Raw genomic sequence first — 23,845 nt, 5'->3', positions numbered from 1 at the left:
TCTACTTGGACCCTTTTTCTTCCTATAAACAAAACATCAGGAAACAAAACTAGACCACATCTTGCACAAATCACAGTTTGATTCAAGTAATAACGGTCACTTCCACCTGAGCTGAATTTGTCAATAAGTGTCTGTTGAGCAGTGGTGCAATGTAACTAAGTACATTCACTCAAGTACTGTACAACACCTTTCACTGATATGATCTACTTTTACTTAAGTATGATTATAAGAGCAGGACTTTTACTTATGATGAAATACTTCTACACTGTTGTGTTGGATCTGAGTACTTCTTTCATTACTGTTGTTGAGCAACATGCCATATTTGGATAAGAGGTAGTTGCTCTCCCACCAATATAAGCTTGAGATCTTCTGTCTCTCTGGATGTCTTCTTTGTCTGCTGTTGCTTAAATACATTGAACATAATTCATGTCAGTTATAATTTCATGTAGTAAATGTTAAACTAATATGATGTTAAAAATTGGTTAAAAGCGAGAGTAGTAAGTTATAACTCAAAACTCATAACTTAAAATGTTGATAAATAAGCCATAAGTTAATAGTTTCTAACACTTTGTTTGGATTCAGCAGCAGAACAAAAGTTCTTTAATTCAGGGACACTATCAGATGAAGGACCACAGAGGAAAGTGTGGATGTATAGCTCACGTTGCTAATTTGTTTGAATGGACAATATGGAGCTGATAGAAACATTTAAAGGACTTAAAAGACTTTAATCTTAATTTGCATATATGTAGAGCTAACAATATGTTGATATGTGTTATTTTACACTTAATTTAAATACAGTTCTCACTGTGTCGAAGGTGAGGATACATAAGAAAAGTGAGACATTCTCAAGCAATAAACTCTCATTTTTTTGTTGTTTTTGTTTGTTGTTGTTTTTTTTTTAACTTAAAAAAAAATCCAAAACAAATATAAGCTTTCTTATCACTACAAAAACAAGTCACAATCAGAAGTGTGTTATACACAAAAACAGCATACTACCGTATAAAAATAAACTATAAATAACAATAAAAAATAAATTAAGAAAATAATTAAAAATAAATAGATTAAAATTTTTAAAAACTACAAACAGTAGTGTCAGTATAGACAATAAATTGGTTTAACAGCAGTTAAACTGCAGCCAGCCCAGTATTAGTACCACTGTAAACCATACAAATCTGGAAAAAATTGGAAACTTATGTGGTTGATAAATTGATAAAAGGGACCCCATCATTTCTGGAATTTACCCGCAGACCCACTCAGTGAAAGTCAAAGTTTTTCTAATTTGAGAAAATAGAGAACATCTCGAGCCCAGTGAATATGAGATGGTGACGCCTGTAACTTCCATTTAATTACTATCAGTTTTCTGGTCAAAATAGTGGTAAAAGCCAGGGGTTTCTTTAACTGCAGAGAGAGTTGGTAACATAGAAAAGACTCCAAATAAAGCACCAAAGCATCAGGCTCAACTTTTTCCCCACTTATTACAGAAATTATATTAAAAACTTCTGTCCAATATTTATGCAAAGATGGGCAAAACCAGAGCACATGTATAAGATCTGCAGGTGAATGCTGGCATCTGTTGCATGCAGGGGACACCCTGAATTTTATTCCTCAAAAAGCAACAACAATATAAACTTCTCTTAATATAACTATGAAAAATTGTACTAGAAATGAATAAATAAATAAAAAGGTCCAGTGGGGGGGCGATTGGTCTAATAAGCAGCAACACAGAGCTATCAGGGTGCTTTGCTCTCACACGCGCTGCATTGATAGTCATATAAACACACACACACACACACACACACACACACACACAGTCACTCTCTACAGCGCATCTTGCTCCCTCGCTCCAGATTTAATAATTATATTTTTACATTTGACATTGTTATTTTTTAATGAAATGTACGTTTTGTTGAATTTAGTTTCAGTGCATCACCATATTAATCACTGAGTGATGTCATGGGTAGCTTATCATAAATTATTCATTATCCGTATTGTTAGATTACTGATCAAATATATGATTGAAATAAAAAGCCTTTAGTATGGTGCTTTAGTTGGTTCAGTTTTTAAGAAGTCTTAATGAGAGATCTTCTTTATTTCAATCTATAAAATAAATCAACTCTGATCCTGATCCACTTCTAAGACATCTTGAAGTCAAGTCTTTTATTGATAAGCAGACAGATAGTTTAGTGATTTAAAGAAACACAATGCAAACTTGTAGAAAAATATATTTACTGAATAATGTGACAGTATTTTATCTGTTCCTGAGTAATGAACTAGTTGAACTTAGATAATCACTTCTGCTATCTTTGTTTCAGAGCTAAAATATGAACATTTGTCTTTTTTGATGGTTTGTTTGGAACATTTATTAACTGGTAACATTTCTTATGTGCTCTGTGGGTGTGTCATCATCATTCATACCTATACAGCCAGCAGTTAAATTACTAAAGCATAAATATTTTTGTATAGATAATGTTGCCCTCAGAGTGCACCAGAATGATGCATTTGACTTAATAACTAGTGCAGTGCCCGTGCAAAAAAATCTGTTTTTGCATGTGTTTTTACTATATTGTTGGTTTGATATGTTTGAATGCTCACTGTTACAATTAGACATCAAAAGTTCAGTTACATTTTTATTTATTTCTGAAATGTCCTTAAAGTGGGGACCATTAGGCCTATCACTCAGTTCAATTCGAGACCTTGCAGTCGGAATTGTTGTTTATTGTTGTTCATTCAAAGTCTAAAGACAGTCCAAAGTAGCCTGGGCTATTCCAAGTCTTTTCAGTTTCATGCATTTTTTTGAGGGTCTGAAGTGTATTTCACATTGTAGCTGCCAAAGCTCCACTGCCTTATAGCCTCTCTAACTCCTGTGCTCAGTGTGCTGTGTGAGAGGGGGAGTGGCCAGATGTTCCTGTCATTTATAGTTTACTGACACCAAGAAAATATTGTTCATCTTCTATCTAGAACAGAATCATTAGGTAGGTGGGGAAACATGGCAAATGTGTTGTAAGCAAAGCTCCGGACCTGCAGATATCTGAAAAAATGTTGCTTAGGAATTGCACATTTGCAATAAACGCCCGTTTGAAGGAACCAACCTGTGTTTGTTGTTGTGAAAAGAGCTATAAATACTTCATCTGCAAGTGAAGAAGAAGAGAAAACGCAACATTGTCATTACAATCAGTTTCCCACAATTAGAGAAGTCTTATAACGAAATCATTGTCGAGCAACTCTGAAGAGTTGTGTAAATGTGAAGACCTTAATGCAATAAATAAACATGTTGAATTTAGTTTCAGTGCAACACCATATTAATCACTGAGTGATGCCACAGGTAGCTTATCATAAATGACTCATTATCCATATTATTAGATTACTGATCAAATATATGATTGTAATAAAAAGCATTTATTTTCATTTTTCTCACCGTCAGTATTCACAGACAACTGCTGTTTGATTCTGCAAACTAGAAATGATTCTCAACATTATGAATAATCTCATCTGAAATGATCATAAAGTCAGCTGTTAATGCAGTTTTTATACATATGTCTTTTTCCTGTGATGGAGTATTTTCACAGTACTTTTTTATTTTTTAAAGAAGAAGAAAAAAACTTCCTTTTCCATGATAGATCATTTAGCTGGACACTTTTTCTTCCTATAAACAAAACAGCAGGAAACAAAATTGTTAAACAGGTAACTAGAAACTGTATCGGAATACAATTTTAAAGTAACCCTCAAAACCTTGGTCTCAGATGACATCCTCCATTACCAGACTGAACGTTTTGCAGGAGGACTGATGTGGTTGTCCCTGTCAGAGACACAACGAGACACCACCTGCTTACCACCACGACGGCCAACGTAGGAGTAGCAGCTGGACACAATGAGAGAAAAGTTGTAGATCACTGACATAAACTTTCAACTCAAACTGTTCATTGGTGTCAGTTATCTAGAAATTAGATTAATTTGTATTATATTTATAACAGCAGTCCAAACAAGTGTTTCTGTTATCAAACATCCTGTTCATTTAGATCTTCCACTGTATCATTGCATTTTGAAAACATGATTTAGTGGAGATAAAGTGATACTTTACAGTGATACCACTGACAGGGACTCTTAAACCTAATGAGTGCATACAGTATGCTTTAAATACTTTAAAGTACATTTTGCTCTTAATTCTTGCACACTTTCAACTTTTTCAGTGCATGTCTTTTTCTTGTGAGTATTTTCACAGTACCTTTTTTTTTTTTAAGAAGAAAGAAAGAAAAAAACATTATTTTCCATGATAGATTATTTAGCTGTACACTTTTTCTTCCTATAAACAAAACATCAGGAAACAAAACTAGCCCACATCTTGCACAAATCACAGTTTGATTCAAGTAATAACGGTCACTTCCACCTGAGCTGAATTTGTCAATAAGTGTCTGTTGAGCAGTGGTGCAATGTAACTAAGTACATTCACTCAAGTACTGTACAATTCTGAGCCACTTATACTTTACTCAAGTATAAACCATTGAAAATATTGTATGTTTTACTCTGCTACATTTATTTGACAGCTTTAGTCACTTGAATAAACATATAAAACATATATATAATAATAATGTAATATATATAATTTATAAAATAGAATAAAATGCATCGATAAAGATAAAAACAGTTTTCCAACCAAACAAGATCAACTCTTATATTTTAACAGAAAAAGAAAAGATTAGAGAAAAGTTAAAACATGAATACAAATTGTGGACTTATCTTTGTTCTGACCTTGATTTTCTGCAAAAATCGTATCACTGATATGATCTATTTTTATTTAAGTATGATAATAAGAGCAAGACTTTCACTTATGATGACATACTTCTACATTGTTGTGTTGGATCTGAGTACTTCTTTCATTACTGTTGTTGAGCAACATGCCATATTTGGATGAGAGGTAGTTGCTCTCCCACCAATATAAGCTTGAGATCTTCTGTCTCTCTGGATGTCTTCTTTGTCTGCTGTTGCTGTCCTGTGACCAGCCATGATTCTCCAGACCGCTGTGCTCAGCATCCTCCTCTGCTCTGTCCAGAGCTTCACTCTGCAGGTAACCATCAACAGACACCTTTAGATTCATACAGTATTCACACAGTATTGCAAATGTTTCATTCAGTAGTCTCTGAAATTGAAGTTTGCAGGATTTAAACTGAATATTTCAACTTGCATAAAATATTATACTGAATTCAGATAAGACCACAGTGGCACTATATCAATTTAAAAGCATTTGACCAACTTCTGCATGCTATTACAGGCTTCATTTGAAAAGAGTGATGAATCCTCTGGTAAGACATACTTACATTTCATCAAGTAAAATGTATTTACTTGATGTAAATATTTAGTATTCATGTAAATATATAGCAATTCATGAAGTTACATTCAAGTACATGAAGAAACAGTTTCTATTCAACAGGCAACACCATTGAGGAAGATGATTTCAGTGTCTCCACACTGATAGAGAAAGCCAATGCCAATCTGGGTATGTTCATCTCCACTGCAGCTGCTTTGTGTTGTTCAGTACAGATCTCATAATATGTGATAACATTTCATCTTTGGTGAAATTATCATTCCAGCAGTAAATGCATAGAGCAAGACAATCATTTTACATTTAAACTGAGATTACATTATGCAAGTATTACAGTATATTAGCCTATAGAGACTCAGATTAGACCTGCCTGATTGAAATGCAGTACAACAAACAAGATTAAAACATTTTCTCAAATGTCATCATGTCATTTTACAGGAAAGAACCCTGATGATCCTCTAGTGATGTTTGGAGACATAGCAGTGTCAACTGATCTAGGGAATGCTGATCCCTGCATCGAACGAGGCTGCAAGTGGCCTAAAGCTTCTGATGGCAACGTCTATGTTCCTTACCGCATCTCCAATCAGTACTGTAAGTCTCACTAACCATCTAGCTTTTGAAGGCACAATGTTGGTTTGTGAGAGGTGGATTAGCAATATATAACACACCTGTCTTCAATTCAGAACACTTATGGGCTACAGCCTTAATTATGGAGGCTGATGTGTGCAAACTGATACTGTATGACAGACACTACTGAACAACATGTTAATGCGATGTATTCACTTACTGTTGTATGTATTCAAGTTTGATGCAACTAGTTACTGTTGTATATACTGAATTACATTGAGTCAGTAAACTGTTTTGTGATCAGATTTGTTCATTACACTTCTAGTATGAATCAGACTTTATTTATCTAGAACTTCTCATGTAGCACAATGTGCTTTACATAATAAAAGCAAGCAAAAACAAAGTAGACGCAAAACCAAAAGCCACACACACACACACGCACACACACACACACACACACACCGGCATATACATGCAGTAAAACATTAAAGTCCACTTTCTCTCACACATAATACATATATACATGCTGAAAACTGAGGAAGCACTATCCCACTCTCAGCAATTTCCAGTGAGGAATCACCAGAGACTGGATAACACCAAATAAAAAAAGGAACTGAACATAAATAAAAGATGACTTAATAAAAATAAATTGAAACCAGAATTTAAAAGTTACCATTAATACGATGACATAATAATGTAAATAACTAAAATTATACAATAAATAGGCTAAATAAACTAATAAACTAAACAGTTTAAAAAAGATAAATAAAAGAACAGAATATAATAAAACCTTTAAATAAAATTTAAACAAACCAGGCTACAAAGGTAAGTCTTAAATTTGCTTTTAAAAATGTCCTAATAATTAGTAATAAGTAGTAATCATCCCATTTTTGCTACAGTGGCTACTGTTCAGCAGAAGTGACACAGTCCCCTTTTAAAACTTTTTGAATTGTTGCCCATCAAGATTAAGATAAGAAAACTGACTAAACTGATAATACATGTTGTTTTTTTCTTTCTTTCAAGCCCCCAAAGACAGAAGCACCATCATTCGAGGTCTGGAGTCATTTGCCCAGTCTACCTGCATCCGCTTTTTTCCCTTCAGTGGACAGACGGACTATCTGGACATCCAGTCTGACAATGGGTAAGGACCACACATGCACTATAGCACGCGGTAAACCAATCAGAGTGTCATCTCCCATTCCCTTTAATATCCAGGAGCACTGTCACATTGGTGGATTGCTATTATAACAGTGCATTTACCCAGCAATGCGTTTCAATAATATAACATGAGTTACTTTTGCTGAAAGGAAAGTTGGCTGATGAGCTGCTAACCTCACATTTAATTCATATAAAGGAAGAATATGGAGATACAACTAACCAGTCTGATGAGTGTAAAAGGTGTGTGTGGATATACTGCAGCAGCCTGGTGTCATCAGCTGATTTAATAAACAGTGAGTGGCTGTGTGTAATGGCACTGTGCTCTGTGCAACATCTCAGAGCCTACAGACTTTCATAGGTTGTTAGGACTGTCCACAGCGGCGCTCTCCATTTTTTTTTTTACAATTAATTAAATCTGATAAATATTATGACTTGTATTTTTAATATGTTGATGTACATCATAATACGAATTCACATTGTGGTCCTTTTATTTGTAATGTTTTGCATGTTTGTGTGCTGCTGCGTGTCTAGAGCATATTGGACTCTTGATAATGCGCCCCTTAAATAACAGTGAAATATGCTCCAGTACTTTAGACCTGTTGTTTTTGGTCAGTAGCACAATCGCTTTCCTCTGCCCCAAAATAGCAATGCACCACCAATGAACCTGACCAACCTCATTTTGAGACCAACACGCCCATAGGTGCACAGACTGGTGCAAGTGCATTAGGTATTTAGACAACCTGGGCCCAAGGCGAGAAAATGACAACTGTGCTGGGAGAAACTATGCGCCACACGCGCCATCCGCTGTGCGCCGACCGCAAGATAGGGCCCTGTGGCTCTTTTACAGTTTGATAGTTTTTTTTACTGCTCTGTTTCAGGTGTTACTCATATTTCGGGCGTCAGGGTAGGGGACAGATAGTGTCGCTGAATATTCCTGGGTGCATTTATCACCGCACCATCCAACATGAGCTGCTCCATGCCCTGGGCTTCCACCATGAACAGAATCGGTCTGACAGGGACCAGCATGTTAGAATCCTCTGGCAAAACATCAAAATTGGTGAGTCATAGTCTTCATCAAAAATTTGAAAAAGTCATTATCCATTATATAGAATAAACTATGGCTTCAATATTACTTTTGAAATAACAAAAAATAACAAAAACCAGGATGTATTAATATACATCTGACCCTTAACACTTACTAATAAATGACTGGACTTCATCATTTCATTTCAGCAGGTATAAAGTAAGTCAGGGTGTGAATCATGTTTATCAAGACCTCTTGAATGAGCAACCATTGGTACAGAAATAGTGACATATGTAGTTTCCTGCATATGCTGTTCATGCTTTTCACTTTCTGCACTTTTCAGACATTTTACTGACAAACTGTAATGGAACAGATCAAATCTGACTTGTGTGATTCTTTCGCAGGAAAAGAGGACCAATTTAAAAAGGTCCAGACAAGGAACCTTGGCACTCCCTATGACTACAACTCTATCATGCAGTATGAAAGGTAGCTCTCATAGTTTACTCATTGATCAGTATACTTAAGCAAAAGTTAAATCATATTATAACAAACAAATTATGACAAACTCTTCTTTTATACTTACAATCATTTACTTCAATACCCCACTTTTTTGTAACTGTCTCTCAGCAGTGGGCGGGTATTTTGTACTAAAATGATTATACATTTAGAAGCTTGCTACTCCTTTGATTTGTCTATCAGAGTGTTTGAAGCCTCTTCAAGAAAAGAGAATATTGGACTTACATAAATCAAGTGGATCCAGCATCTATCCAAATGAATTCTAATTGTAGTCTGTGTGTCTGCTAGATGTACATCTAGACATGTTAGCCAGAACAACCTCATAAAGTGATGATATGTCAGATTACATTATATATTTATATCATGTTTTCAGTCTGTTGTTGAGTTTTTCTGCCCCCAGGTGGTGAAACATTCTTAATGCAGCTTTAATCCTCCCATACTGTACATCAGTGGCCACTCAGTTCTACAGGAAGAACTAGTGGTTCCCGTTGAACAAGATCTAAGCAGTTGTGAAAACAGAGAATGGTTACAAGTTTACATTTTAAACTCTTCTTCACTACTGCCTGTTTGCACCACAGGGATGCCTTCTCTAGTAATAAGCAGCCAACCATTGTTCCCATCCCCAACCCCAACGTGCCCATTGGCATGGCCACCCAGATGAGTCGCAACGACATCCTTCGGGTGAACCGTCTTTATCGCTGCAGTATGTATCTTTTGACCCATGAAGCCTGTTACTACTATTCCCTCTGAACTATCGACCTGCTCTTGTTTCTTCTCATCTTCATCCTTCCTACCTTCTAACCTGGCTACCCACTAGCCTACCCCCTACCAACACTACTCTCTCATCATACTACTGTATCTATCACCCTGCTGACAAAATGGACAGACTAGTAAATAGACATACAGTAAAATTTGGACGAAGAAATTATATATAAAATATAAAGTATAGATGTTCACAGCAGTTCAAATAAGAAATGAAGCAACAATTTCAGAATTGTCTGTGTTTTTTTAACCCTTAGATGCATAAGTGGGGTCAAAAATGATCCCGAGGGTTGTTATTTTTGTTGGTTTTTATTGGTATTACAGAACAATTACACAATAACACATCACACAGAACCAACACTCGCACACACACACACACACACACACACACACACACAAACTTGCACACTATCAATGTATAGGTTTACCAAATTAAAATTAAAATCACAGCAAGAAAGAAAATAAATATAATAATAATAAAATAAAATGTAGTAAGGGTCACCCTAAACATTTCAATAGACACCCAGAAGAATAGCAAATGAAATAAATAAATAAAATAAATTACATTCCAGATTCCACAATGCTCATGTATGGTTCCCAAAGATGAACAAACTGTTTCTGTTTTCCTTTGGCAATATATGTTAGTCTTTCCAGTCCAAGGCACTCTGAAAGTTCCTTTATCCATTGTTTCATGGAAGGTGCATCTGCACTCTTCTAATTAAGTGCAATCACTCTCCTGGCTTGTAGAAGTCCAAAGTCCAGTAGCATAGTCTGTTTCTGCCTTTGTATGAAGTTCAATGGATAAATTCCAAGTACACATAGCTTAGCATTTAGTGGTACATTAATATGAAAGAACTCTGAAAGACAATTTATAACATCCTTCCAAAACTTTTGAATTCTTGGGCATTCCCATAAGCAGTGAAGAAGAGTACCTTTGTTATCTAGACATTTTGTACAGGTATCTGGTATGTTACCATTCATATAATGAAGTTTGACTGGAGTCATGTACGTCCTCATTAACCATTTATATTGTAGAAGTTTAAACCTTGTATTTATGGTTTGTGTTTGTGCCTTTAAACAGGCCTCATTCCACTCAATTTCAGCTATGTCCACTTGCATATCATCTCTCCAGGCCTTTAATCTATCCATTGCTGATACTTTAGAAGTGGATATTATTAAATTATAATAGATAGAGAGTAAGTGTGTCCTTCCCATACGCCCAAGGGAAACTTCTTCTATTTTTGATAATGGTGGGATCTTCAAAATCTGCTTATATCTGGACGAAATAAAAATTTTCAGTTGCAGATATTTAAAAAAGTGCTTGGAAGGAATTTGATATTTTTCACATATCTGATTGAAGGTAAGTAACACTCCATCTGTATCCAGCACTCTCTGAATACCCTTTGCATGCCATAATTTAAACCCCCCATCTTTTGCTCCAGGTGTGAATTGCTCATTACCCCAAATTGGGGTGAACTGAGAGAGTATTGGGGAGGCTCCCAGATGTTTGTGTGCTGCATGCCACACTAAAATTGTGTTTTTAAGAAAGGGATTTTTTGTATGTTTTTTTAGTCTTTTTTCATCTGAAGAGTATAGATAACTGTGTAGAGACAGCTCTGGAACAGATTCTTGTTCAATGCTTACCCAAGCTGGGGGTGAATTATAAAAGTAATGTGAAGCTGATGTCAGCTGAGCAGCCATTTAGTACCACTTGAGATTTGGAACTTGAAGACCCCCTCTTTCACAAGGCTCATATAGTAATTTTAGGCGTAGTCTTGCTTTCCTATTGTTCCAGATAAACTGACTGAACAACTTGTTTAAATTATCAAAGGATGTTGCTGGTAATGGCAGAGGAAGTGTTTGGAAAAAATACAGGAATTTTGGCAAAATTGTCATTTTTATAACATTTATTCGTCCCATCAATATATGGGTAAAGTAGACCACCTGTCCAACAGCTTAGACACTTCATCTACCAGGGGATCATAGTTTGATGGTATTATTTTGTTAAGGTCTGGCATAATTTTAACTCCTAAGTATTTAAAACCTTCTGTAGTTGTTGTAAATGGTGTGGTTATGGGTGGGTTTGTCCTTTCTTCCTCATTTAGAAACATTAATACAGATTTAGAATTATTAATTTTGTACCCAGAGAACTTTCCAAAATCCTCTAATAATCCTGTCAGATTTAGAATGCTACTCTGTAAATCTGTCAAAAAAAATATGATGTCATCTGCAAATAAAGAAATGAGGTGGTCTCTCCTACCAATTCTTATGCCTGATATTCCTGCATGTGATCTCACTGCTACAGCCAAAGGTTCTATTGCTAATGTAAATAGCAGTGGTGACAAAGGACACCCTTGTCTTGTTGATCGCTGTAGGTTGAAAGGTTTTGAAATATTGTTATTGGATAAAATTTGTGCCAAGCATTTCCTATAGAATCATCATATCAATCATATTGGTCAACAAAGTAGACATTAGTTAGATAACTACAAAATAATGTTAGTAGTAATGTTTGTACTATGTTAGCTAGCTTACTACTGCTAGCTCTGTTAGCTAGCTTACTAAGCTAGTGTAATGTTCAGTGGTGTGCACAAGGGGGGGGAAGGGTGCTAAGGTGCCCTCTTGGGAGCCAGAACGTGTGCTAAGGTGCCCTCTTGGGAGCCAGAACGCATGCTAAGGTGCCCTCTTGAGAGCCAAAACGCGTGCTAAGGTGCCCTCTTAGAAGCCAAACGCATGCTAAGATGCCCTCTTGGGAGCCAAACGCGTGCTAAGGGGTCCTCTTGGGAGCCAAACGCTTGCTAAGGTGCCCTCTTGGGAGCTAAACGCGTGCTAAGGTGCCCTCTTGAGAGCCAAATGCGTGCTAAGGTGCCCTCTTGGGAGCCAAACGCATGCTAAGGTGCCCTCTTGGGAGACAAACGCGTGCTAGGGAGCCCTCTTGAGAGCCAAACGCGTGCTAAGGTGCCCTCTTGGGAGCCAAACGCGTGCTAGGGTGCCCTCCTGGTTGGCAAAAACGTGCGCAAAAGTGCCCTTTTCAGTGGCGAGAACATGCTGTATGTGCCCTTTTTTTCTTTTTGCTCATGCCCTTCAAAAAGTCTGTGCACGCCACTGGCTGGCTTTACTAAACTAGTGTAATGTTAGCTGGCTTAGTAAGCTAGCTAACATTACACTAGCATAGTAAACCAGCTGATATTACTGCATTTGTTGTGTAGAGACTCACTATATTCATAATTCCTTGTAATAAAAGCTAACCTGTTAGGTAACCTATTATATGATTATTGAATATTGATTGGTGTGTGTGCATGTGTGTGTGTGTGGGTGTGTGTGCGTGTGTGTGCGTGTTAAAAAAAAGTTATAAATAAACTTGTTAAATGTAAAATCATTTTTTTGTTGACTCAAATATAATAAATATAATCACCTTTAACCAAAATGAAAGACATTTTTTAAATTCATTGCAAAAACACATTGATTCTAATTGGGGTCATTTTTGACGTTTCTGTGGACACCATCATCAACGTGATTTATTGTTAGCTTGTATTTACTGACTCATTTTCTATTTAAACATCTGATGATCTAATGTGTAGAGATAATGTATTTTATGAAATGTTAGAGTTATAACCAAAGGACTTTAATATTCTACTGCATGTACAGTATATGCCGGTGTGTGTGTGTGTGTGTGTGTGTGTGTGTGTGTGTGTGTGTGTGTGCACTTGCATGCACTGTATGTGCATACCAACACTACTCTCTCATCATACTACTGTATCTATCACCCTGCTGACAAAATGGACAGACTAGTAAATAGACATACAGTAAATCTAGAACAATTAAATTATATAAAAAAATATAAAATATATATGTTCACTTTACAGCAGCTCTTTTAATAAAACATTTTCAGAATTTTCTGTCTTTTTAAATTCTGATAGAACTGCTTCCCAATCTGATGCGGAACCTGTGAAAAGGAACCAATTCCTCTAGAAATTAAAGTAAGTTTCTGTGGACACCATCATCAATGTGATTTATTGTTAGCTTGTATTCACTGACTCATTTTCTATTTAAACATCTGATGATCTAATGTGTAGAGATAATGTATTTTATGAAATGTTAGAGTTATAACCAAAGGACTTTAATATTTTACTGCATATGTGTGTGTGTTTGTAGTGTGTATACGTGTGTATGTGCTTGAATGCACGTATGTGTAATTATTTTGAACATTTTTAATTATTTTTTCAACAGGAGGCAAACCATGCAGCTTCTCATAAATAAGCAATGCCAGTAATGCATCTTATGATTTGTGATGTGCTTAATAAAATTTAGAATCTGATTAAATTCAGCTAAATATGATACTGATTTAATTCACTTTAAAAGTATAGGCAATGCAACTGTCCAAACACAACAGCACAAGTTTACACTTACTGTATGTGTATAACTGCTTCTGCACTTCATTGAACATTAATAATGACATATTTCCGTGAGACTGGGTTGGGAGGTAAGAGGTACTCCACAATCTCAAAGTAGAATTATTCACTGAAATCTCAACCGATTTCCAAACGGTTTGATTTGTGAAAAGCATCACACATGTGGCTATGACACGGGATGCTTGGATATTTAAAAAATGCCAGTTTTACTACCCAAATACACACAGAGGATGTGTTCTTGCTCAGGGAACATGCTGAAGAAACACAATTTGGCATTAATGACAACCACCATTGAAACTTACTGAGATTAGTGGTGTCTGTGTTTCTTAAAATTAGGCTGCACCACAATGCCAAAATGACTTCACTCAAGTATCAGAGTGGCAGCACAAGAAAGAAACCGTTCTCTTTCAGGGGTTTTAGCTCCCATAGGCCTGATTAATGAAAGACAGGTCTTGTAAATATTCTTGTAAATATTTTTCTAAGGTGATTCTTTATGGTCTTGCACTTACCTTAAATATTTCAAAGTTCTGCTACTTAACCCTACAATGATAATAATGATAATAATGAGTGATGATACAAATGACAATAATAATAATAAAATGATAATGATAGTATTATCAATTATAATGATAGTCATAATAATAATAATAATAATAACAATAATAATGATAATGGTAATAGCAATAATAATAATAATAATCAAATGAAATATAAAGTAGCAGGTCAACAGGTTTAAACAGGCTGCTTGATGTGTTTCAGTGTGTTCCCAAGATGAACCCATCCTGACAGAAGGGGACATTGCCGTTGACAGCGACACTGACCCTTGCACCAGCCGAGGCTGCATATGTTTCATCAGAGGACTTCTTGAGAATGTTACAGCAACATGAATTGTGCAGTATTTGCACTCGCAATCTGTTCCGTTGTATTTCTACCCACATAAAATGTGTGCTAATCTGCAGCTGAGTAAAACACAGCTGGCTGCAGACTCATACAGTAACTGATCTGACGGCTAATCTTCTGTGTTCTGCTGCACATCTACGTAGATCAGCTGTTACACACAGACTCAGGTTTAGATGGTGGGATTGTTTATTATAATGGGGAGGAGGTTAACATCCACTCTCAAAGCACGCTAATATATCCACCCTAACAGCCAGTGGCAGTTTGCGCTAGTTTTTGCAACAACTTTAAATTGCATAGAAATGGGCCAACTTTGCACAAAATGTACAATATGCCTTATGTTTTTATTATTGTATATTTGGTATTGCAGTAATATTAAAGTAACAGATAGTAATCAAGTTACATTCAAGTTACTCGCAATCTGTTCCGTTGTATTTCTACCCACATAAAACTCTGTGCTAATCTGCAGCTGAGTAAAACACAGCTGGCTGCAGATTCATACAGCAGTAACTGATCTGACGACTTTACTTTAATATTGTGGCACTTGGATTACATTTCTGACAAAATTGTTCAACAGGTAACTAGAAATGATGGGAATATGTTTTTAAAGTAACCTTTCCAATCTTGGTCTCTGATGACATCCTCCATTACCAGACAAAACGTTTTGCAGCAGGACTCTGATGTGGTTGTCCCTGTCAGAGTGGGTCTGTTCATGGTTGATTCCCAGAGTGTGGAGCAGCTCATGCTGGATGGTTCCATGGTAAAGACATCCACTATGAGACAGAGACACCACCTGCTTACCACCACGATGGCCAACGTAGGAGTAGCAGCTGGACACAATGAGAGAAAAGTTGTAGATCACTGACATAAGCTTTCAACTCAAACTGTTCATTGGTATCAGTTATCTAGAAATTTGATTAATTTGTATTATATTTACAACAGTAACATCTAAAGTTTAATTACTCCAGTTTAATTTGGTGGAGTTTCTGACGGTTTGTGTAAAAAAAAGTCTTACTACGGAAGAAGTATATTTCTGATGAATGAAAACAAGTAGAGAGCGTCTCCCAATGTGTTTACTTCAGAAAAAGAGCAAAGACCAGATCATCTGTTAAAGTGAGGATGTAACTTTTGCTAAATATTAACCACTCTGGCTAATAAGGTTTGGTAATATGTATATATATGTAGAGAGAAAGAGTGACGGAGCACCTTCAGGAAACTCTACTAGCTTGGGACGGCCTTAACTGGACCTTTGTCAGAGGGCGGGAGGAGGGGGAGCGGCGATGTTACGCTATTCATCTACCTGGCTTCCTCTGCTCTGGATTCTCTCTGCTTTGACCTCTGTGCCCAAAAATAAACCTGGCTTGTGTGAACTATCTGAGTCAGTGTTCTGCATTTTTGGGTCTAAATTCAAGGCATTATGACAAAAACAGAGGAACAGGTCACGTCCTTGCCAAATGCAGAACATAGCGTGAAAAGGCAGCTCAAGAGCGTGTCAAGTTTGTCCAAGCAGAGAAGCTCTGCTTTGGGTCTTTAAAGACCGGTCATCACTCGAAAGTGTGACAACAAGAGCACATAATGACAACTTCACGGAACATAAAAGGTCAACACCTCCTGAAGGAGCTGGCAATTTAAACGAAGCAGACAAAGGACAAAATAACTGCAACAGCCACCACTAACAGGGGCATCAATACACAAACATCCTCCATAGTACCAGTCTGGGTCAAAACAGCCAGATCATAAAATCTTTCTATGCACTTTTAGACACACAGAGTGATACAACTTTCATCCTTGATGAAGTGGCCCAAGAGCTATATACAAACAAAGAGAATGTCAGCAATCTACATATGTCTATATCTACAATGTCTAGAAGGTCAACACTTCCTCCCTGTCAGAAGCTGACAAATCTGCAAGTAAGAGGGTATAATTTGAAAAAGAGGATTCTATTGCCACCACTCTTTACGCTGACAGGTCACATACCAACTTCAGAAACAGCTCAAAAATGGCTTCTAATCTTTGTCTTGATCTTGGCTGGAGCATTGTTGGTTGCTCTAATCCAGTTACTGACTATGCTGATGCAATAAGAACCAGTCACAGAGTTATTGTACGACAAGTATTGCCTCCTGTACAGCCATCAGTTAAGCTACAGACTGAGACATTTTCTTCATGTCCAAAGTAAAGGAGGGTATACCACTGCGAACTCCCTCTTGGTTTCAAGACAGACAAATACAATCACCCAGATAATAAACTATATGGGCTTGGAGCGACAAGTGAGGAAAAATGAACAATATTATGAGGATTATGTCTATTTCATGAATGACATAATAACCCAAGGCGATGCTGAAAAGATTCCAGAGCCTGAACACGATAACCAGCCAGCATGGTATATTTCGCATCACGGAGTCCAGCACCCCCACAAACCAGGGAACATTTTTGATTGTTCAGCTCGCTTTCAGGAAACCTCCATAAACAATCATCTCTTAACGGGGCCAGACCTGACGAACACCTTAGCTGGTGTGCGCTGCAGATTCAGAAAAGATCCAGTAGCCATAATGTGTGACATAGAAAGGATTTTTCATCAGTTTCACAAAGGAGCATCAAGATTACCTGAGGTTCCTCTGGTGGGAGAAGGGTGGTCTGGACTTAAAACCCTCAGTGTATAGGATGGGAGTGCATTTGTTTGGGGCAGCCTCACCCCCTGGCTGCTCTATCTTTGCACTGAAGCATCTTGCATCACAGGGCTGTGGAAAGTTCAATCAAGAGTCCATTCATTTTATCTAGAGAAGCTTTTATGTTGATGATGGCTTGACAAGCGTAAAGTCATCTGCCAAAGCCATACACCTAGTTGGAGAGTGTAGGGCATTGTGCAGAACAGGAAACCCGTGACTGCATAAGTTTGTGTCCAAAGACAAAAACGTTACTGCCACAATACCAGCGAGCCCAAACCAAAGATCTAGATATGGCGCATTGAGCGAGTGCTTGGAGTTCAGTGGTGTGTCGATGTGGATGATTTCCAATTCAGAGTCACAGTTCAGAACAACCCACTGACAAGGAGAGGGGTTCTCTCCACTGTGGCTTCCGTCTATGATCCGTTAGGGTTTGTGGCCCCTTCATACTAGTTGGCAAACAGATCTTTCATGCACTATGCAGAGATAAAGTAAACTGGGATGATAATCTCCCTGAGTACGTTCTTCCACTGTGGGAGTCATGGCTCAGAGATCTGCCTAAATTGGCAGACCTAAAGATCCCAAGAAGTTACCTCCCATCAAACTTTGGTGAGGTCAAACAATATGAACTTCACAACTTTTCAGACGCTATTCTCAGTGGATATGACGTATGATCATATCTCTGAGCAATAAGTGAAACAGGAGAAATTAGCTGCTCACTCATCATGGGGAAGGCAAGAGTAACCCCTACCAAACTAACGACTATCCCAAGATTTGAGCTTTCATCAGCTGTGACCTCTGTCCGCAATGCCGATGTCATCAGAGGAGAGTTTGAGATTGAAAACATGCAAGAGTATTACTGGACTGACTCACAAGTGTGGTTCTCGGCTATGTGAGTAATGACGCGAAGAGGTTCTGATAGTGATTTTAATTATGCAGCCCATACATCAATGGAGTAGACAGGAGTCCAGGATGTCTTGTATTGAAAAGGTTTATTTACTTGGCCAAGGAGAAGTGAATGAATGATCAGTACACATTTTGCCCTGATGCTTCCTTCAATTCTGAAGTTTCTCTCCTCTGGGGATAGACTTTAAACCACACAGATAATGCCCAAGGTTGAGCCATGCCCAAATATGGACAGATCCAACACATCTACAATATACAGAATTTAGTCTACTGGTCTATAGACAAAACATTGCTTAGACCTCACTCGGGACCTTTGTCCTACATCCAACACTATATCAAACCTCTGACTCCAGTTGCCTCTACCCCATTCAGGGAAAACAGTCAAAGACATATCTGATCTCGGCTGCTATAGCAACACTATCAGAATGCCTCCTGTTTTCCCCAAAAGGAGCAGACTCACTGCTTACCACTATCTCAAGGGGAGACAGTGTCTAACCCTATCATTTGGTGAGGCCTTGCATATTAATGATGGAAAATTCCCTAACAGGTTCCATACTGTAACGACCTGTTACTGTTATGATTTAACGTGATGTTAATGTGTTAATTACATGTTGAGAAGTGTACGAACAGGTAGGGGGTGGGGTGCGAGCATGACAGGAGGGTGTGTGCACGTGCATGTGAGTGTGTGTGTGTCTGAGTGAGGCTGCAAGCGGGAGCTGGAAAGATAGAGAGATCGGTTTTATGCTGTTTGTTGGCGTGGTCACGGCCTACAGTGACCAGTTCCGTTTTATTAATAAACGAGTTTGAGCAATAACACTGTCTGTTGCTTACACGTCCTGCCAGGACGCTACACTGGTGTCAGAAGTAAATCTCCGGACTTTTTCCCTGCTAACCTCCGGTAGCCGCGACTAGCTAACTCGGCTAACAGTGCTTTGAGGAGTCTGCGGACGGATTGGGAACGCAGCGGGACCTATCCGGCACTCGTCCGAAAGTCAAGGCGGAGGTGGTGGACAGTTTTTATGCTGGTACGTTTGACCGTGAGGGAGAGTTTGGCCGTCCTTCAGAACATTTGGCTCACCTAAGGCAAACAGCCAGGGAGCTAGCTGCTGCTTTGATTCACCGTGAACAAAGGCCGCGTCGGCCATTGTGATCAGCTCCTGGTGAAAACGCCAAAATACTCCGGTAAGGCAGACTGGGAAGGCTAATGGAAAAGGTGCTGGCCGACATTCCCAGACAGGAATGTCTAGTTTATCTAGATGACATCCTGGTCCACGGGAGCTCCTTCCAGGCGGCCTTGGGGGCCCTGCGGCAGGTCTGAAGCTCCCCCCCGACAAGTGCTGCTTCCTGAGAAAAGAGCTGGAGTTTCTTGGAGACAGAGTTGGGGGAGAGGGCATCAGCACATTGGAGGAGAAAGTGCGGGCAGTGGAGGACTGGCCAACCTTCACCAACTTGCGTGAGCTGAAGAGCTTCATTGGACTGGCGTCCTACTACTGACGGTTCATGCGTGGCTTCTCTTGTATAGCCACACCTCTGTTCCGCCTGCAACAGAAAGACTGTGATTTCTCCTGGACACCCGAGTGTGAGCGGGCCTTCAGCTCTTTGAAAAAGGCCTTGACGGAGTCACTCATCCTAAACCCCCCGGACCCCAACCTGCCATTCATCTTGGATACGGACGCCAGTGACGTTGGGATGGGGGCGGTGGGGGAGAAGATGGTGGCGTATTTCAGCAAAACCTTTAATAAGGTGGGAAGACGTTATTGTGTGACCCACCGGGAGCTTCTTGCTATTGTGAGGGCAATAAGCCACTTCAAGTATTACCTCTGTGGCCTGCCCTTCACAGTTCGTACCGACCATGCAGCCCTCCAGTGGCTAATGTCTTTGAAGGAGCCAGAGGGACAGATCGCACGCTGGCTGGAAGAACTGGCACCATACGTCTTCAAGGTGGAGTACAGGGTGGGGGCTCGCCACACCAATGCTGACGCCATGTCTCGGCGCCCCTGTGCTTCCGGCGGCTGCCGATACTGTGAAAAGAGAGAGGCCCGGGAGAAAGAGCTCTGTGTGAGGGAGGTGCGGGACCCCGTGCACGGTGGAGGAGAGCTGGTCTGCAAAGGGGCTCAGGTTGTCGACCCACCCGAATGGAGAGTGCAGCAGGAACAGGATGCTGATCTACAACCAGTGCTGCAGTGGGTGGAGTCAGGACAAAAGCCGCCCTGGAATGAGATTGCGTGGCACCCGCCACCAAAGGACTGCAAAGTTTGAGGCTCTCCGCATTAAGGATGGAGTGCTCCATGGCAGGTGGTGGTCCCCAAAGCACTGAGAGAGTCGGTGCTGAAGGCCTCTCATGGCACTACTGGAGCAGGACATTTTGGGGTTTCAAAAACTCGAACTACACCTTTGCATACGCAGAGTGATGGATTAGTTGAGCGGTTCAACAGAACTCTGGCGAAACAACTCGCCATCATTACTGCAGAACACCAGCGTGATCGGGACATGCACCTCCCTCTTGTCCTTATGGCCTACAGGTCAGCGGTGCAGTAGTCCACCTCATGCACACCTGCCCTGCTTATGTTGGGGCGAGAGCTGCGGACTCCAGCAGAAATGGCTTTTGGCAGACCCCCAGACACACCAGCAGTGCCACAAGGACCGGAATATGCTAGGAGGCTTCAGGACCGGATGGAGTCAGCTCACGTCTTTGCCCGCGACCAGCTGTAAAAAGCAGGCGTGAGGCAGAAAAGAAACTATGACTTAAGGACCAGAGGGGGGACTTTAAGGCCGGGGACCTGGTGTGGGTGTATGGTCCGAAGAGGAAGAAGGGGCGGTGCCCTAAGTTGGACTGTCACTGGGTGGGGCCCTGTGAGGTATTAGAAAAAGTTGGGCGGTGTATAGGGTCCAGCTGCCACCTAGGGGGAGAAGGGTGGCCCTCCACAGAGATCGGTTGGCACCCTACAGAGGCGATGCACACCCACATCAGCGCCCTGGGCCCCCTACACATCCCCGGAGAAACCAGACACCCACATCCCCAGATTCACAAACTGTTTCCCCTACTGGCCCCCCTCAACCCGCCCCCCACCCCTAAACTCAACCCCTGTTCCCCAGCTGGTTGTTCCTGGCATCTCAGAGACTTTTCATGTGACCCCTCGGGGTGAGGAACTTTGTAAGGGAGGGGCAGTGTAACGACTGTTACTGTTATGAGTTCAGGTGATGTACAAGCATGAGAGGAGGGTGTGTGCGCGTGTATGTGAGTGTGTGCGTGTCTGAGCGAGGCTACAAGCGGGAGCTGGAAAGATAGAGAGATCGGTTTTATGCTGTTTGTTGGCATGGTCACGGCCTACAGTGACCAGTTCCGTTTTTATTAAGAAACGAGTTTGAGCAATAACACTGTCTGTTGCTTACACGTCCTGCCAGGATGCTACAATACATTTGTAGCCAACCGGATCCAACACATCACATCCAGTACGAATCAATGGCGACATGTCAGCTCAGAAAATAACCCAGCCAACTGCACATAAAGAAGAGTGCGCGCAGAAATTCAGCAACCCTATCAGGCAAAGGACCACAGTGAAAAGTGTGGATGTATAGCTGACATTGCTAATTTGTTTCAATGGACAATATGGAGCTGATAGAAACATTTAAAGGACTTAAAGTCCATGTTAAGTAACAATAAATACGTGTTCTGAGTTTGACATACCACAGAAAAGTGTGTTGTTAACCACCCTGCCAAATTTGAATGAAATCGCCAAATATATGGAATTAGGCTTCAAAGTTGTGTAAAAACCAGCCTCTGTCTCTGCTTCCAGACGCTGTTGGCATGCCTGACGAGTTCGCTGAAATCCCGCCCCCGACCAAGTGTCACCTGTCAATCAAAGTCACCACCTCTACCCAAAACATGGACACTACGTCTGAGAGCTTTCTGCCGCTAGCTCGGCGGCTAACTCAGCTAACTGGCTAACTGTAGACTGTAGTAGTAGTAGTAGTAGTAGTGTAAGAGTTGAATGCAGCTTATGTTTAAAAGGTATGCATAGAGAGTTGGACGCTTAGCTGACGTCATCGAGTGGCGACTTTGTTGTGGTCACGTGTGTTGTCTCTGATAACTGATTAAACAGAGTGTGTCGTTCCTCTCCAAAAGAGTACAAGTTTCTGCGTCTTTGTCAAGACAAGAGTGCTTTAGAGCCCCTACACCTCGGACGCTACATTGGTGGCAGCGGTACTTCGGGTGTGGCTCGTTTTTTTTTAAGCAGTTTTTCTCTTTGGACAATTACGGAACTTTCTAGTCGGTCAGGCTAACTGGCTAGCGGTGCTCGCGCGGCATGTTTGGAAGAGTGAACGACAACTGTGTGGATTTTAACATGAATGAGGACTGTTTTGGGAGGAAGTCTACATGGACTGGTGGCGTCAGAGTGGAGCTCCCGCCGCTGTTTCGAGGCGATGGTGAGAGACCCTTTTCTACGTGGATAAAACAGTTTGAGGCTGCGGTCCGCGCTCAGGCGAGGGGGTCCGGCAGTGGGAGCTACGCTGCCGCATTGTTGAATCTCCTCCCAACAAGACTGGACGGCCCGGCTTTTCTACTGTGGGACAGTTTGACACCGGATATTAAGTATGATTATGCGTCTGTGAAGGAGAAGCTGCAGGAGGCGTTTGGACAGAAGCAGTTTATCCTCTATTTCCAGACGTGTGTTGCTGCACGGCCCCGCCAGCCGAATGAGAGTTTGGAGATTTATGCAGCTGACATCTCCAGGCTTGTGGCGGAGGCGTTTCCAGAGTATGACAAAGCTGCCAGGGGAGGTGAGACTTTCAGACGTTTTCTTGCTGGCCTTGATCCTGCCCTCCAAGCAAAGTGTCACGAACAGGGGGCGACTGATATGGAGGAGGCATTGATTGTGGCAAGCCGCTGTGAACGGGCCAGGCAGACTCTGAGGGCAAACACTCCTGGCTCAAACTACTCCAGCCCACATCCTGCTACAGTGGCGACTCTCAATTCTTCATCGCCATCTCCCGCGAACTGTAAGGCTGACACTGCACAGGAGCTTGTTCGTGTTATTGAGCGCCTCACCTCGAGGATGGACAATTTGCAGTCTGAGGTGAGGGAGCTGAGGAGCGAGCGCGGATCCCCCTTTTCTGGGGGTCGTCAGCGGAGCCCAGGGGAACGCGTGACGCAGCGGCGTGCCTGTCACTGTGACTGTGGCGGGTTTGGCTGTAGATCTGCTTCCAGGGATTCTCAACTAGATGATCGCATGAGGGGCCGGTCTCCACAGCGTGGACTTCGTGGAGGATACGACAGCAGAGAGTGGTCTCCGCGAGGGGGGCGGTCCCAGGGCTCCACCGCTGGTTTCTCGCCGCGCCGACCGGACAGCGAGGACCTGAGGGGATCGCACTTCGATGAGGAACGTCAGCCACGGCGGGGAGTGAGGTTTCTCCATTCCTCCCGACGTTCTCCATCTCCATCCCCGCGCCGCCAGGAGCAGGGAAACTTCCAGTAGCTGGCATCGTGACCCAGATGCCAGTGTTGCAGCCACAGGGTCACACTGACGACATTGCTGTAGCAACCCCGGACCCTGCAGTGGACTGTTCGGTGGGTGAATCTGAGACTACAGCCTATGTTAAAGGACTTGTGGAGGGTGTTGATGTG

The 23,845-nt window shown here is 40.8% G+C and overlaps 1 protein-coding gene across 1 annotated transcript; it reads left to right on the top strand.

The window, feature by feature from the left end:
- The first annotated feature begins 4,965 nt into the window (after positions 1–4,965).
- LOC128362213 (low choriolytic enzyme-like) lies at positions 4,966–13,313 on the top strand. Its single transcript, XM_053322959.1, has 9 exons — positions 4,966–5,062; positions 5,267–5,297; positions 5,426–5,491; positions 5,756–5,908; positions 6,908–7,025; positions 7,921–8,099; positions 8,471–8,552; positions 9,161–9,289; positions 13,262–13,313. Exons 1-9 carry the CDS (start codon positions 5,000–5,002, stop codon positions 13,311–13,313), a joined length of 873 nt encoding a protein of 290 aa, XP_053178934.1. The 5' UTR covers positions 4,966–4,999.
- The last annotated feature ends 10,532 nt before the right edge of the window (positions 13,314–23,845 follow it).

The sequence above is a fragment of the Scomber japonicus genome, chromosome 1, assembly GCF_027409825.1.
Source record: "Scomber japonicus isolate fScoJap1 chromosome 1, fScoJap1.pri, whole genome shotgun sequence".
Lineage (NCBI taxonomy): Eukaryota > Metazoa > Chordata > Actinopteri > Scombriformes > Scombridae > Scomber > Scomber japonicus.
Note: the sequence above shows the minus strand (reverse complement) of the source record. Positions and strands in the feature narration are given on the sequence as shown.

Bases quoted from the DNA above. Each gene is read 5' to 3' on its own strand.
- LOC128362213 (XM_053322959.1), top strand. From the start codon at position 5,000: ATGATTCTCCAGACCGCTGTGCTCAGCATCCTCCTCTGCTCTGTCCAG. The intron at 7,026-7,920 runs GTAAGGACCACA...GCTCTGTTTCAG, and splicing joins GACATCCAGTCTGACAATGG to GTGTTACTCATATTTCGGGC. The intron at 9,290-13,261 runs GTATCTTTTGAC...AAATTCTGATAG, and splicing joins CGTCTTTATCGCTGCAGTAT to AACTGCTTCCCAATCTGATG.